At 35.9% G+C, this 17991-nt stretch overlaps 1 protein-coding gene across 1 annotated transcript in view; it reads left to right on the top strand.

Annotated features, from left to right (window-relative positions):
- Positions 1-13544, top strand: part of LOC123877649 (muscle segmentation homeobox-like) — a 37440-nt gene extending 23896 nt beyond the window's left edge. Inside the window, exons 2-3 of the mRNA XM_045924493.1 lie at positions 11494-11678; positions 12080-13544. Of these exons, the coding sequence (XP_045780449.1) occupies positions 11494-11678; positions 12080-12322 (428 nt within the window). The 3' untranslated portion in view covers positions 12323-13544. The remainder of the gene's footprint in view (positions 1-11493; positions 11679-12079) is intronic.
- Positions 13545-17991: the final 4447 nt, after the last annotated feature.

Here is a 17991-nt window from a genome sequence, read left to right as displayed (position 1 = left end):
CTGGACTCTTTAACTTTCGGTGATAAAAAGAAGCCTTTGTGTTAATCCAGGGTATAATCTATCTCCATTCCAAATTTCAGGCAAATCCGTCCAGTAGTTTTTACGTGAAAGAAGTAACAAACATACATACACCCATACTTGCGCCTTTATAATATTAGTGTGATACCTATTCTTATTTTATTTATTTGTGTTTCTCTATTTATTTGAGTAGGTAGACTGTAGAGAACAATTTTTAAACGTTTAACTATGTTGTAAGTTTATGTATCCAATTATAGGTGTATCTCGAGCATTCAAACATTTCCAGCGTGCTTAATAGCCCTATACGAGATCTATTAACTGTATAGAGTGGTTACAAATAGCACTATTCAATGGAACATTAACGTTTTGGCCGGCCGCCAACGGCTGACAACGGTTGGCTAGGTACTTGTTCAAAACGCCTGTACACTGATTTGACTAGAAATTACTTTGTATAAGTTTCAACCATTGAATTAAATGTATGGAACGGCTATTGCTAACTGTGAGTTTGCACTGATGAAGCATTTACATAAAAACATGTTGAAACTTTGTTTTCTAATCACATCACACTTATATACTACTAACCGATGCCCGCGACTTCGCCCGCGTGGATTTAGGTTTTTCAAAATCCCGTGGGAACTCTTTGATTTTCCAGGATAAAAAGTAGCCTATATGCTAATCCAGGATATCATCTATCTCCATTCCAAATTTCAGCTCAATCCGTCAAGTAGTTTTTGCGTGAAGGAGTAACATACATACACACACACACAAACTTTCGCCTTTATAATATTATTGTGATTATAGGCGAAAATTACAAAGTTGCTCAGCGAGCTATGGAGAGAGCTATGTTAGGAGTTTCTCTGAGGCATGAGATCTGAAATGAGGAGATCCGCAGGAGAACCAAGGTCACTGACATATCCCAAATTATTAGCAAGCTGAAGTGGCAGTGGGTAGGTCATGCCTGTCGTAGAGGCGATGGTCGTTGGAGCCGGAAAGTCCTTGAGTGGAGACCGCGTATAAGCAAGCGTAGTGTGGGTCGCCATCCAGCACGATCGACTGACGATATAAAGCGGCTGGCGGGAAGTGGCTAGATAAGGATAGGTCGAGGACTGGGTGTGGTGGCGTTCTTTAGGGAAGGCCTATGTCCAACAATGGACGTCCACTGGCTTATGATGATGATAGTGCTCCTGCCGGGAATCGAACCTGGGACCTCCCACTTATAAGACAACGCTCAACACTGTCAATATAAATAGAGATTAGTTAATTATTCAAATCCTATATAAATATTCTTAGCCACATCATACAGAGAATTTCCCGAGAATTCCCGCCTCCCTTGTACGATGTACAGACAACAAAAACGTCGAGAAACAAACCGTTTAAAACATCGGAATGAATGACATACCACGCCTAACAGAATTAATGGTACAGCTCGCACAAAAAGCAAGCACGCTCATTAATATATCAGCTGTCTTTTTAGTGGTAGGAATAGTATGGTCGGAGTATTTATTATTTAAATTGATTTTGTGAAGCTTAGTGCGTATTGCACTTTATTTATTGTCATTACACAGGCTTTAATAGTGGTTAGGACGTCCGTCTCCTAATCGGAGGTCGGGGGTTCGATCCCGGGAACGCACCACTAACTTTTCGGAGCTATAATGTGTGTTTTTAACCCCCGACCCAAAAATAGGGGTGTTATAAGTATGACGTGTGTATCTGTCTGTGGCATCGTAGCTCCTAAGCTAATGAACCGATTTTAATTTAGTTTTTTTGTTTGAAAGGTGGCTTAATCGAGAGTGTTCACACTTTTTATAATATGAGTATGGATCTACATATTTTAACTTTGTGTCAAATATCATGTCAAAAGTACGATTTTAGTTCTTATTTTAACATGACAGTTGACCCATATACATAGTTAAAATGGTAGGTGAGAAGCATTTTTGTACGGACTATAAAGTATGAAATAGTAGAAAATCCTGTTTAATGTACCTACCAATTTATTCCATTATCTTGCCTTATAATCGTATAACAACAACAAAGTAACAAACCACAATGTCAACTAAAGAAGTCATCATCTAAAAAAAAATTAAACAAAGAAAAAAATTGCATGTCTATGTTATAATAATAATAATTGAAGTCAAGAATGTTATAACACCAAAAAACCGAGTGTCATTATTATAAAACGGTTTCATAATACATAATATTACACTTTATGTGATTTTTATGTAGAATAATGTTAATAGTCATCATTATAATAATTATGTTACAACAGTTGGATTGCATTTTAATAATAATAATTAGTATTTATTAGCACGAACATAAATAATCAGAGTACAAAAAAATAACTGATTGTAATATATATTATTGAAACATAATTTTACATGTAATCGCGTTAAGAGGGCTCTCTCCGTCACTCGCTTCATACAAACGTAGTTCCAATTTCCTTTGAATATTAAGCAACCAAAGTTCATGAAATTTTGCAGACATATTCTAGAAACTAATATCCGTGCCTGTGGTGTTTTAGTTTTTTCTAAAAATATGTAGTTTTAAAATTACAGGGGCTCAAAGATTTGTATGTAAATTTTTAAGACCGCGTAACTTTGAAACCGAATATTTTAACAGAAATCTGGAATACCACAGACATAGATATTAGTTTCTAGAATATGTCTGCAAAATTTCATGGACTTTGGTTGCTTAATATTCAAAGGAAATTGGAACTACGTTTGTATGAAGCGAGTGACGGAGAGAGCCCTCTTAATCATAAATTCTTAAGCCGAGTCTACATGTTTGACAGAATGAATGTACGACAATAGTAGATGTAGTTACATTTTAAAATGCCTCGTAATTCTTTCGACGCCATTAGGAGGCGCGCATAATTCAGATGCGAGCATGTGTATTGATATCTCTTTAGACAATTTAACAGCGGAGTAGACGGTTCCTTTGCATATATTTTTAAAAGGCGTTATTGAGATGTGGACGGCTTAGGAATCTTGCAGACGGGCGTCAATTTTCAATATAATCGGTTGGACCCTTTATGAAGAAAACAGTATAATTTTAGAACTAGGTGGTCTAATGTTGAATGAGTGTAGATGATCAAATATAGTAGTGACTAGCCGATGCCTGCGACTTTGCCCGCGTGGATTTAGGTTTTTTGAAATCCCATGGGAACTCTTTGATTTTCCGGGATAAAAAGTAGCCTATGTGCTAATCTAGGATATTATCTATCTCCATTCCAAATTTCAGCCAAATCCATCAAGTAGTTTTTGCGTGAAAAAGTAACAAACATACATAGATACACACAAACTTTCGCCTTTATAATATTAGCGTGATTGTGATTATCAGACAATAACAATAAAATACAATTTGAAACAATATTTCTGAACTACAATCAATGCTACACGGAGGAATACAGGCTTTAAATTTAGTGTAATAAAAAAAAATTGGCACTTACAAAACATTATGCATTAAAATGAGGATCTGTCACTGTGTAGTTTATACTATCGCCAATGATACCGGTATCCCGGTATTAGACATTTCAATACCGGTATTAAATAAAACCGGCAAAGTGCGAGTCAGTCTCGCGCACCGAGGGTTTCGTACTCGGGTATATTTTCGACATTTTGCACGATAAATCAGAAACTGTTATGCATAAAAATAAATAAAAACTTAAAATCTGTTTTAGAATGTACAGGTATTTAAGCCCTTTCATATGATACCCTATTTGAATTTGAAAGTTGAAACTATTAATTTATTTGTTCATGAACCCATTTTAATTTTTTTTTGTGATGCAACCACGAATTCACTGTTTTCGGATTTATTCCTTTACTTGTGCTATAAGACATACCTACCTGTCAAATTTCATGATTCTAGGTCAACGGGAAGTACCCTATAGGTTTTCTTCACAGACACGACAAACAGACAGGGTTCCGTTTTTCCTTTTGAGATACGGAACCCTAAAAAAATAGTCGCCCGTATGTCCGTCCCCTTACGTGTATTTCAGTGCCGGCAGCCGCTTTGACGTCCCGCGACATTAATACACATGAACTTTTTTTCGGCTGTCACATAATTTACTTTTTTCCCGCGTTTCGTGGCCCATTAGCTATTAAGCGAGTCGTGTTTGACATCGGGATTAATACGATGAAATCGTTAACTTCTGTACCGGGGTTAATATATCTTCCTTTGATATTACTTTAGCGTTAGGGCCGACGCACACCGCCAGAGTTGGATGGAGCCGAGACTTTTTTTAGAAAGATTGTTTAGTCTGGTGGGGACTTCGGCCGTGGTTAGTTACCACCCTACCAGCAAAGCCGTGTTGCCAAGCGATCTAGCGTTCCGGTACGATGCCGTGTATAGAAACCAAAGGGGTATGGGTTTAATAAAAACTGCCATACAAAGGGTATACCCCAGGTTAGTCCGCTTCCATCTTAGAGTAGTGCATCATTACTTACCACGAAGTGACATTGTAGTCAAGGGATAACTTGTATCTGAATAAAATATATTTAAATAAAACATTCAAATTAACTTTTACAAGTGCTTTGGAATTGTCGAGTGAATCTACCACGGCTTCGGAATGACCGCACTACCGAGAAGAACCAGCAAGAAACTCGGCGGTTGCTCTTTACAATCGATTTAGCTGTTTGTTGCTGGAACGATAAACTCAGCTTTATCCAATTTGACATACGATTGAAATTGGTGTGATGAAAACAAAATACGGGATGAGACTCGCTTCGCGCTGATGCCGTCATGCCAAAATTATTAATAAAGTTTAATTTGAGTTGTTTCTTGTTTTAAGCTATTTTTACTGTTTTTCTATTTTTTATTAGTTATAAGCTTTTTAGTTATTATTATAAGCTGTGCCTTGGCTTCACTTCACTCTGATGGTATGCGTTGTGTCTTAAAGTTAACAGACCTATTATATTAAGTGTTTAGCGTTTAGTTTTTCGTGCTAGGTCCAATATTTCGTACGCGATTTTAATCAACGGAAAACGATTTCAACTAGGTATTTCAAAATTACCGAATCTATCATGATATAGTCTCATTCATATTATGATGATTAAATGTCATGTAAAATATAATATAAAAACATACAGCTTGTTAAAATTAAAATTATTTATTTATAATAAATCATATTAATAAGGCAAAACATGTCACAATATCTCACAATATTCTGACCTCTTTTAAGTGTTTTGAATTTAAACGATAACGTATTATAATGATTATTATAATAATTATATTTTGATTCAATGATATGTTTACCTACCTACTGGATATTCATAGAGTGTTTATGAATGACTGATTATGATGTGATTTGCGTAAATCGATCGGGTTATCACATTCGCTTTTATAGTACAGGAGCTCATCTTTAAACTAATCTAGGTATGTTATCAGATCGAATTTTAAATGATTAAAAATTATTTGCAAATGATTAAAACATTTTGATAAGTATTAATACGAACATATATTTAATACGAATTATCTATCATTTTTATGTAAAAAATGATTAATAATTCAAATTTTTTTTCTACCTGTGGTTTGGACTTTTTCATCTAAATTATATCTAAGTAAAACAAAAAAAATATTTACTACAAAACCAAATTATACCAAAAATCATAAATAAATGCAACTTTTTAGGGTTCCGTACATTAAGAGGAAAAAGGAACCCTTATAGGATCACTTTGGTGTCTGTCTGTATGTCTGTCCGTCTGTCGTGTTTCTCAAGAAAACCAATAGGGCACTTCCACGCGTCATGCGGATGAAGTAGCGGGCATAAGCTAGTAAAAGGATAAGTATTTAAAACTACTGATTATATACGAATACGTTCTTTTCTGTATGCCTTGCTTTCGAGGAAAGAATCCCACTTTTTTATTCATACGTAAGCTTTGAAAATCGCGTTTTGCCCTAAAAAGTTGAAAACTAAAACCCGACTGCAATCGTTTTAATAAACGCTGAAATATTAGGTATAGTAAAATTATTTTTCTGTCGCTTGGTATATTTTAATGTTGTAGTACATTTGTATTTATGAACTCAGAATTTTCTCCTCTTTCATTTGACACCCCACTCGATACAATAGCAAAAAAAAATTTTATTTGAGACCCCTACTTTTTTCATGTAACATCCGTTTTTTCATTTTTTTCGTATAAAGTATAGCCTATGTCACCTAGACCCTTACGACGAATCGATTGACACCTCATTCATCAATATCGGCCTAGTAGTTTAGGCGTTACGGTGGAACACACAGAATCTGGATACAAACATACATACCCACATATATACATATTACATACATACATCTAACTGACTGCTAAAATCATAACCCTTCTTTTTGGCTTTGCCGCAGTCGGGTAAAAAATCTGTCACACTGCTCCTAGCCTACAAGACTTTCTAACGAGCACAATCAATCAACGCATAAACGCGTTAATTAGTTCCTACATATTAATTAGTTTTAATCGCCCATAAACTGTCATATCACAATCAAATTGAAACTGGCATTATTCCTCAAAGATTGGAGTTTCGTGTTATCTAATTTGTCCCCGTTAAACTTTTATTAGAATCGAACTTGGCGAGACACGCTATCGCGTGTCTTGATGATTGACCGGTTTCCGAAATAAGTAATAAATATTGTTTTATCGTCAATTTAATGAGCCATTAAAAAAGCTTGAGCATAAATTATGGCGTTATCGATTTTCGATGGTCTTTATCGGTTAAAAACTCTTACGCCCACGACTGTCTGCGTGGACTACACTCGAACCCGTATTTTACCCCCATAGGGGTTGAATTGTCAATTGTCTCGGAAAGAATTTCTTTGTCCTTTGAAATCTGCGTGGAAAGTGCAAATTTTGATCGCCAGCGTGGAAAGTAGGTTTTGAAATTCGAACGTCATGAACCACACTCACTTGTACCCTGCCGTCATGTTGGTACCATTGCTTTGCTTGCTTTATTTCTTAGAACAAGGTTTTTTATTGTGTAATTTGCAATGGAGCCAATATAACGGTCAGGAGAGGAGACAAAAATAAAGTTAACAGCCTGTATGGTCTATGGGTGGCGATCAATTTTTTTCTTTCTATTAAAAATACCACTCATTGAGAAACGCGGTTCATCCTTCCTTTATTTCAAAACTAAATGCCAGCGACTTCGTCCGCGTGGATTTAGGTTTTTAAAGATCCCGTGGGAACTGTTTGATTTTCCGTGATAAAATGCCTAGGTCAGTTACAGGGACGCAACTTACCTCGGTACCAAATTTCATACAAATCGGTTAAGCGAATGGGTTTTTAGGAATCTCGTGGGAACTCTTCGATTTCCAGGATAAAAAGTAGTCTATGTCCGTCCCCGGGATATAAGCTAACCCTGTACCAAATTTCGTCAGAATCGGTTAAACTGTTGGGTCGTGAAAAGGTAGCAGACAGACAGACAAGCACACTCGCGTTTATAATATTAGTATGGATGGATTTGTTTGATACGCATCCGAGAAGTTAGAGATGCTTGCTCGGGGTCGAACCCGACCTTCCGTGAAGAAAACCGACGTCCTAACTAGGTACTCGTAGGTAGGATACACCGCTATGCTATAACAGGAGTATGGAAGTGAAAATCATTAAACCATCATAAAACGAAATAAATGGGTAAGTGCGTCGTACCTAGATATTATGACTAAAATTATTTTAATAGTCTTCGACTGTAGGTGTCTGTAGTAATAAAACGATGTGGTTTTGTATAGCGGTAGTTTATGGGGCTGAATAATTAAATTAAAATCATGTTTTTTATTTATTTTAAGCATAATAATTAATTATTAACGTCACGCTGTACGGAAGGCGATCAATAACATCACAAGGGGACAAAATGACAAATATTTTTCAATTTTTTACATAAAAATAGAGTCATTTCTGCGGGGAAATATTTTTAGCAGCATTTTAGTTATGCTTACAATATGCTGAGATAGTTTTCACAAAACAGTTGAGACCATTTTATTTAATTTTACTATCGTTAAATACGTTATCGTATATACGAATCGCACGAATCGTTCATAAGTTTATTATATTACTTCTATGCTACGAGTAGCAGTTACAGATTTTATCGTAGCCTGATCGCTCTTTTGCTGCTTTCGTTTTATGTATTTTATTATCCGATATGCAAAGGCAACTTATGCACGACACACAAAATAAAAGATCTACTCGTATTAATGATGGAGTAATAGTATATTACGATACGAGTGACTTAAGTAGTCATTGCAAGACGTGAGAACGCGTAGGATAAACCTTATTTAAATACAGGTTTAGATCACGCTTTGCTATAAAATATAATAGAGACCTCTTTATTATGCTACTCCGTATATCTATCTTCAATCATAGGTCTCTTTTTACTCGACTGCGCAACGCAAAGGAATGGTTATGTATTTATCAGTCTGTATATTATGTTACTTTTTTCTCTAGAGATCAAAAGCGTGGAGCAATTTTAGTGATTCTTGCACCAATAAAGTCTTAATCTTCCGAGTGCTACAACAGATATTAAAACACATTCTGTGAAAATTTCAACTCTCTACCTATTACGGTTCACGACATACAGCACACTGGCAGACAGACAGACGGACGGACGGACGGACGAATGGGCGGACGGATGGACAGCGTAGTCTTAGTAATAGGGTAGCATTTGCACATTTCGTGTACAGAACTCCACAAAGGACGGAAAATGAATTGTTTTAAATTAACAACAAAAAATTTAGCGCTTTTCTATAGAAAAACTATGCTCAAGATTAAAGTCACGACGTTTGACAGTTTTAAATTAAATTAAGTTTGTCTGTCCTTTTCTTATTGCATTGGTAAGAAAAAGATGCGAATACGAATTCAGAATCAATACCATTGTCGACGTATTTTAAATTATACAGATTACTTTTACAGATACGTGGACCAAGCACTTGTTATATTAAAGTAATCGTCTGTGAGTTAATCGAACAATTACCATATTATTGAATGCTCTGGCCACATTAAGGTTAATGTCAATGCCCAACAACGCCATAATTATCGCGATAATCAACATGCTAAACTGAGTGGCCATGCCAATTGAATTGGGGTTAAAATCGTCTAACGCCAAACTACGTTTAACGGGAAACGCCGTTAAACATCGCCAGCCGTTAATGTGGCCGGGACTGTACTATTTTTTATTCTGAGCTGGGTCATAATGGCACCTATCCCGTGTAACTCAAACGTGGCTCGTGTGAAGCGCGAAGACAGACAGACAGACACACTTCCGCATTTATAATATTAGTATAAAATCGTATGTGAGTTTATCTGGCAATTACCATATTTAATGGCGCCCATCCCGTGTAAATCAAATGTGGCTCGTGTGACGCGCACCTAAGAGAATGGGGTCGGCATTCTTTGGGGCCATTGCTTATTGAGTTGTTACATTTCTCAACAAGTAAATAAATAGCCTTAATGGACTCTCCTTAGTTCTCTAGCCTTTGTAGTCCAAGAGCCGGTCGAAACTTTAACAAGGTACTTGTTTGAACAGAAAGATTTTGTTGTTGTACCTATTTTAATAGCGATACTTTACCTTTTTAGGTTGACCTACCACATTATATTTGAGATCACCTTTCTTTTTTTTTTTGATGCAATCGGCTTATAGTTACATTATATTATTATCATATTATAGTCAGCGAAATTTTAGCGAAAGTCGAAAAATCTACTTTATAGGAGAGTTTTTTCTATTTTATTATTCACTATAGGTAAGCGCTTGACCACAATCACACCTGATGGAAAGTGATGATGAGATGATAAGATGGGACGCGCTTACCTAGAAGGTGCCTATTCACTCTTGTTTTAAAGATACCCGGATTGTAATTGGTAGGAAACACAGATCGCGGGATAAAAATGTATAAAATATTCGTTGGCAATCCTTGATGTATATTATTTAGAATAAGGATTTAAAATGTAATTATTGACGAAATAAAAGACGTTAATATGATTATGAATGGTCGAATGAAAGCGGATGAACTAGCTTCATCCAATGGCAAATGTTAAAACCCGTCAAAAATGCCTTACGCTCTGTTAGAACTTCGCTGATGATATTAACCTACATCCAGTTTGAACAGGGTTATTCAGTGCTCTCAACGTACATTCAAAATCCTTTTTTGTGTCATTTGTTTTATCTCTTCATAGTCATAGTCATAATCATAGTCATATTTTGTCTCTTTTGTGTTAAATAAAATAATATGAGAGGTGGGCACGTTACGTATTTCAATCTCTCAGCATTTATCAATTACCTCCACAATATTTCCAATGTCTCTGAGACTATTATTATAAATCGGTCGATGGCGATACTGATATTAAATCGTTGCAAATTGTAATTCTACCATTGTACTTCGCAAACGAAACACAACATACCTACTTTAGCGATAGTGAAATGTACTGTAATCAGATATTTTGTATATAAAGAGTGTAGTTTATAGAAGTAATAGGTACCTAATAGCTTGTTTTATTTAACTACTAGAGGATGCCCGCGACTTCGTCCGCGCGGATTTAGGTTTTTAAGGATCCCGTGGGAACTGTTTGATTTTCCGGGATAAAAAGTAGCCTATGTGCTAATCCAGGGTATAATCTATCTCCATTCTAAATTTCAGCCCAATCCGTTCAGTAGTTTTTGAGTGAAGGAGTAACAAACATACACACACACATATACAAACTTTCTCCTTTATAATATTAATGTGACTAGAGGATGCCCGCGACTTCGTCCGCGCGGATTTAGGTTTTTAAAGATCCCGTGGGAACTGTTTGATTTTGCGGGATAAAAAGTTGCCGATGTCAATAACAGGGACGCAAGCTACCTCGGTACCTTTAATACAAATCGGTTAAGCGGATGGGTTTTTGGGAATCCCGTGGGAACTCTTTGATTTTTTGGGATAAAATGTAGCGTATGCCACTCTCCAGATATTTAACTATATCATGCTAAAATCTCAATATTATAATGTTTGAATATTGTTTTGACATTTACATATAAACATCGATGTATATAAAATTTATATGAATTTGTCAAAACGATATTGAAACATTATTACTTTAACAGGGCTCTCTCCGTCACTTAGTCCATACAATCGTAGTCCCAATTTCATTTGAATATTAAGCAACCAAAGTCCATGAAATTTTGCAGACATATTCTAGAAACTAATATCTGTGCCTGTGGTGTTTTAGATTTTTCTGAAAATATGTAGTTTTAAAATTACAGGGGCTCAAAGATTTGTATGTGAATTTTTAAGACTGCGTGACTTTGAAACCGAATATTTTAACGGAAATCTGGAAAACCACAGGCATAGATATTAGTTCCCGGAGCGTTTCTACAAAATTCCACTGAGTATGATTGGTTAGTATTCCAATGAGAGACGAACTACGTTTGTATGGAGCGAGTGACGGAGAGACCCCTCTTAAGCGTAGATAGTAGAGCCTCTGAGAAGTTTCGCTTCAATAAAAAAATAACTACGATTTTCTTTGCCAACAGACGCCAACGGCGAGCCTCCTAAACTCAAATGCAACCTCCGGAAGCACAAACCGAATCGCAAGCCGCGCACCCCCTTCACCGCGCAACAGCTACGTGCTCTGGAGAGCAAGTTTGTCGACAAGCAGTACCTAAGCATCGCTGAGAGAGCAGAATTCTCGTCGTCTCTTGGTCTATCTGAAACACAGGTCAGTAAAGGTGAACGCACACTTATCCGAACCGAACGCGTCGAACGTGTCGAACCCATTAGGGGTTGAATTTTCAATAATCCTTTCTGAGCGGTTGTCTAATCATAATAGCTATATGCATGCCAAATTTCAGCCCGATTCTTCCAATAGTTTGAGCTGTGCTTTGATAGATAAGTCATTCAGTCAGTTAGTCAGTGAACTTATTTTATTTATTTTTATTTATTTATTGTATTTACAATATTCTAAAACTATTTACATTGAATTCTTAGCGCCCTGAAGTCTTGGCGACTTGTCTTTAAACTTCTATCTATCTCTAAACTATCCTTTAATACAAGGTGTAACTAGAAAGCTAGCAAAAACGAAGACAGATGAAAGTACTGATTTTTTTTTATTGTCCACAGGTCAAAATCTGGTTCCAAAATCGACGCGCAAAAGCGAAAAGGGTGCAAGAAGCGGAGATAGAGAAGCTCAAAATAGCGCAGTTCACCCGCCACCCCCACCACATGTACCCGCACCCCCTCCAGCAATACTTCCCACACCCTCTGATGGGCCGGCCTTTGCCCATGATGCCTCCACACTTGGCCATGCAAGCCTCCGTGCCGAGTTCACCATCGCCCAGCACACAGTCTAACGGTCAGCAGTGAAACAAACCAAACAGGTTAATAAACAGCTCTAAAACCCGACTACTACCGGCGAACCGCCGATAGATAGCGATAGGTATAGAAAAATTGGTTTTTGTATTTTTTCCTCTTACATTTGGTATCCCACTCGACACAATAGCAAAAAAATTTTTGGAAATCCACTTTTTTGGATGTAACATCCGATGCATCTAACAAATCATCCAATCATAAGCCTTCCTTTTGGTTTCGCTGTAGTCGGGTAATAACTGAAAACATAATGAGGATTTATTTATTATTACTAATGGATAAACTCTATCCCTGGAAAGAAGTTATAAAGCATTCTTTCGGTTACATTATCCGTTTTGTTCGAAATCATAGACTTTAGCACAGTTTAAGGCTGTTTTATTTGAAAATAAGTTCAGATTTGTATTGAGTGGGCTATTAAATCTTCCGGATTAAAGAAAAAAAAGGATTTTAATCAGAAATATTCCGTTTTGTTCGTCAGCTTCTCAATTTTATAGTATCTTAAATTTCTTCAAAGTGAATCGTTACAGTAGCTTAAAATACTACTTTCTAGTTAAACAAGACGCCTAAAAAAAAATAACAAGTGTATCGAATACACCGTATTATAAAATAGAAACAATTTGATGAATAATATAATTAGTATAAAGGAAGAAAACTATTGTACTGAATATTTAAGATTTTGTATAATTTGGTTACCTAAAAAGAGACTGAATTCGATATTGAATGAAAATAATGAATGTTATTATTTGGTTGTGTAAAATTATTTCAATAACTGTTGATTGGTTGAATGACCAGTAAAAATACTATCACTATTTTAATGTAATTTATATTAAAAATAATAATTGCGATATTGTTGATAGCAGTTTTCAGAGAAAACTATCAAAATACCAAATTGGGTATTGGACTGTTTTATGAAATGTATCTCAGCCTATTGTTTACAATCCGGATTGTTTAAATTGTTTAAAAAAAAAATTTAAAATACTTGTCGTTTATTGCCTCGTGATGTCATTAATCGCCTTCAGTACAGCGTGACGTTAATAATTAATTAATTAAGTTAATAATAACGAAAAATCATGATTTTTATTTAATTATGAAATAATAATGAATTAATAATGAATTGATAATGAATTCTAGCCCAATAAACTACCGCTACACAAAACATCACATCATTTTAATAACTACAGTCCAAAACCCTATTGCACAACTATATTTTCGAATGACAAGTATAATTAAACTGTTTGTTCGTTGAGATTTACATTAAACGCCAGACAACATTAATCAAAATTATGACAGACAACACTATTGTAAGATTTGCTCAGTTTATAAATAACGCAGACAAAACTTAATATACATTTGAATAATGAATGCCAAATGATTGTTTCAAATTCCATTAGAAATTTAACATGTCTCGTGAAAGATTGAATGTTTATTCCGACGAAAATTACATAATACCTATTATTTAACTTACATAATTAAACAGGGATGATGACTACTGGTCAAATTAGTGACTTTTTATCAAACGTCAAAACGCTTGCTTAGTGAGGAAGCTTGTACGAAATTCACAGATGTGACGTCATAATCATTTGACATAATTTGACGTACTCTTTTAGTTAAATCGATAATTAAAAATGGTTAGCAAACTCAAAACTAACAGCGGACGTGGATTGTACGAATTTTGGGATACCCTCTATTTATAAACAAAGAAATAATTTATTTTTGACATGGTCATCATCCCAAATTGTAAATTATTTTTTGTAAATATAGTTTTAAGTAATCATAAACTACATGAACTTGTGTATTATTTAATGAAATGTATAACTATTTGATTTCTCTATAAACATTTACTGTACCAAATCATAATGTTAACAGGGCTCTCTCCGTCACTCGTTTCCACTCGTTTCATACAATCGTAGTTCCAATTTCATTTGAATATTAAGCAACCAAAGTCCATGAAATTTTGCAGACATATTCTAGAAACTAATATCTGTGTCTGTGGTGTTTTAGATTTTTCTAAAAATATGTAGTTTTAAAATTACAGGGGCTCAAAGATTTGTATGAAAATTTTTAAGACCGCGTAACTTTGAAACCGAATATTTTAACAGAAATCTGGAAAACCACAGACATAGATAATTAGTTTCTAGAATATGCCTGCAAAATTTCATGGACTTTGGTTGCTTAATATTCAAATGAAATTGGAACTACGATTGTATGAAACGAGTGACGGAGAGAGCCCTCTTAATAGTAACTGTATAGGTATTTTTATTTTATGTTTAGTACAAAATTATTCGGGATCCAGTTTTCAGGAGTTTCAATTAAATATTACTGTAAATAAAATAGAATTTATTTGTAAATTGATATTTGTACTTGTGTAGTAAATATATTAAAATTTAATGACTTAAATGTATGGTTTCATTTCTATGCATCAATCAGTCGATTACTTAGTTTATTTCTGAAGCACTAAAGATGGCCGCAAGTTCGTCCGTTTGAATTTAGGTTTTTAAGAATACTGTGGCCCTTTGATTTTCTGGGATAAAAGTAACCTATATCCTTCCCCGAGATATAAGCTAACCCTGTACCTTTCGTCAGAATCGGTTGAACTGTTGGGCCGTGAAAAGGTAGCAGAGAGACACACTTTCACATTTATAATATTATAGTATGGATAATATTAGTATGGACTTATAAGTAGAAGGTTAGATAAAAGAAAAAAGAATACCTAATTAGCTTTTTTATTGTATGAAAGTCTTGCTTGAGAATCATGCTTATTGAAAAGCAATGAAGATGTCTAGGGTGAAACGTGCATTACCTAAAAGACCCGAGAATCACATGACCAGAAGCGTAATTAGTAATTAGCGGGGGCCCAGACGACGGGGAAGACCTCGACAAAGCTGGATATCAGTAATATTGAACGACCTCAAAACAGTCCAAATAGACACAATGATGACCCAAAACAGAACAACTTAGGGAAATATGGTTAGTAGAGCCGATGTCAAATAACATGGAAAAAGGCTTTTTTTTTCTCTCGTCTGGCTTTACACTGATTAGCCAATGTCAAGTTTGCAGTTATTTACAAGTTTAGGGGAACTATATGTATAAGTATGGGCTTCGTCCGTGCCGGCGCCCGCTGACATACATGCAGCGCCCCTTTAGAGCGCTTCCCAGTCAGTTCCACCACCAATAAACACCAGCAGAACACAAAAACCAGCCACCTCTAACAAAAAAACACTCCAAAAAGTCACAACACGCGCGCCAGCAAACGCCACCACAGACGAAGCCCTGGAAAAAGGCTAGATCTATGTATTCTATATACAGGATTTAGGTACATACAAATCTTTGAAGTTTAAAGTTTAAAATTCAAATTATATTTACCATAATTGTTAAATGTTGATAAAACTATGGCAAAGCGAATCGCGAATCCAGCTAATCTAATGCAAAACACTAATTAATAATTAAAGTTTATCAATTGACGTCATTTTGGTCAACAGTCTCGATTTTTAATTGTTTATCACAATAATTCCCGATAATAGTTATAATGTTGTAATAAACTGGCCACTAATTTAAATAAGCCCATTAAAGTTAATTGTCTGATTGCTAGCCGGGTCGGGTCGAGCGATATGCGATCATGGATAGATTATACAGGGTGATCCCAGTTTTGTATCTTCATCATCAGTATCATAAATACTGATTGTTTGAAGATCAAATCCCATAAACAGTGATTGTTGCTAGTGGTGACATAATATGGATACGAGATATGGTCGGTATGGGCCTCATAAGAAAGCTTGAAATCACTCAGCGGGCGATAGAGAGAGCTATGCTTGGAGTTTCTCTTCGTGATCAAATCAGAAATAAGGCGATCCGTAAGAGAACCAGATTAACCAACATACCTCAACGGGTTGCGAAGCTGAAATGGCAATGGGCAAAGCACATAGTTTGAAAAACGATATACGTTGCGGTCCCAAGGTGTTAGAATAAAACCTAGCACTAAAAAGTGCAGGAGTTGGAAAAACCCCTCACTAAATGGTAGGAATTCAAAACTGTGGCATGTGGAAGTCTCTATAAGAATCCTATGTCCAACAGTTTACATGTAATCGGTTGATAATAATATGATGATGATATGAATATAGTAGAGAATTTCAGGCCTATATTTTAATTAATGCAACATCAGCCTGTATAAGTTTTTAGGCTTAAACATTGCCTATCAAAAACAATTTTTATCTTAATTATTATAATGGCAAATAATTTACCTACATCGGCGATCTTTGTCCTACTTTTGATTAAATTTAATTTAACAACTAATGAATTATTCACATTGCGTTTGTCTATATCTAATTGTAACTGATCAATGTTATTCGTTATTGCTTGATTCGCAATTTAAATTATGTTTATGTATATTATTTAATTTAACAGCTCGTTTACACAGGCTGCGTAAGCGTGGCGTAAGCGTAGACGTAGCGCGTACCATTGCGTTGTAATGTATGGAACTGTATGAAACATTGCATAGCGCTTGCGTGGCGTGAACGTTCACGTAGATGTAATGCGTGCAGTTATGTCTACGGATATACGCGCGTCACTACGCACGTGTCACGTGTATGTGCTGCATACGCAATTGGTGTGAATCTGCCTTTAAGGGTGATTACGCTCTGCATCCGATCCGAATCCGTGAAAATGCGTTCCGGAGTATAGTCCTAGAACTATTTGTATGGTAGCTCCGACTTCCATCATCCGAGTTCTCTCCGTCATTCGTACGCGTAGATTTAAATATTTTTTAAATCCCGATGGAACTATTTAATTTTCCGGGATAAAAAGTTACTTAAGTACATACATAATATGACAATTTCCTGGACGTAAGCTTCTTCTCGTTTAAATAGGTTAAACATATGGACTTTTTAAAAATCCCGTGGGAACTTTTTAATTTACTGGTATAAAAAGTAGCCCATGTCCGTCTCCGGGATGTAAGCTAACTCTGTACCAAATTTCATCAAAATCAGTCAAACTGTTGGGCCGTGAAAAGACTGACAGACAGACAGACACACTTTTTTCTTTCTTTCTTCTCTCTGGGCAGGTTTCCGCACTTAAACTTTTCCGTCTGTTGTGCGTGCGTTGGCCCTCTCCTCTAAGTCTTCACTCCAGCTATCCAAGCTCGCTCCAGAAGTCGAATAGATCGTCCAAGTTGCCAAGGCCTTCATGACGTGAGGTTGGGGATCCCAAATGGCGTTCTCGTTGTTCTGCCACGCCCGTGCATTCCAGGAGCACGTGCGTCGGTGTTTCATCGACCTCCATGCAGGCCCTGCACAGAGGACTGTCGGTGACACCTATAACGAAAAAGTGTTTGTTTAGTGGGCTATGCTCTTTTATGAGTTCCACCACCTCCCGAAGTTTACAGACACACTATCGCATTTATAATATTAGTATACCTAGATATAGTATGGATTAATAATTGAGAGCCAAACTACGTTATCACCACTTCAAATCAACACTCTGCAACATGAAATATTAAAGGTATATAATTATATCTTCAAATAGAAGACAAGAAGTATCAGTGTCCACATTTACAAGTAACTCGTTCACGTGCCATTGAGCTCAAATGTGAAACCCTCACCGCTTCATTACAGACTAATTAATATCAGTATGCTCACCAACGCCACTTAGACTAATAAATGTTATAGAAAGAC

Source organism: Maniola jurtina, chromosome 24 (assembly GCF_905333055.1).
Source record: "Maniola jurtina chromosome 24, ilManJurt1.1, whole genome shotgun sequence".
Classification (NCBI taxonomy): domain Eukaryota; kingdom Metazoa; phylum Arthropoda; class Insecta; order Lepidoptera; family Nymphalidae; genus Maniola; species Maniola jurtina.
The sequence above is the reverse complement of the archived record's forward strand: the minus strand, read 5'-3'. Positions and strand labels throughout refer to the sequence as shown.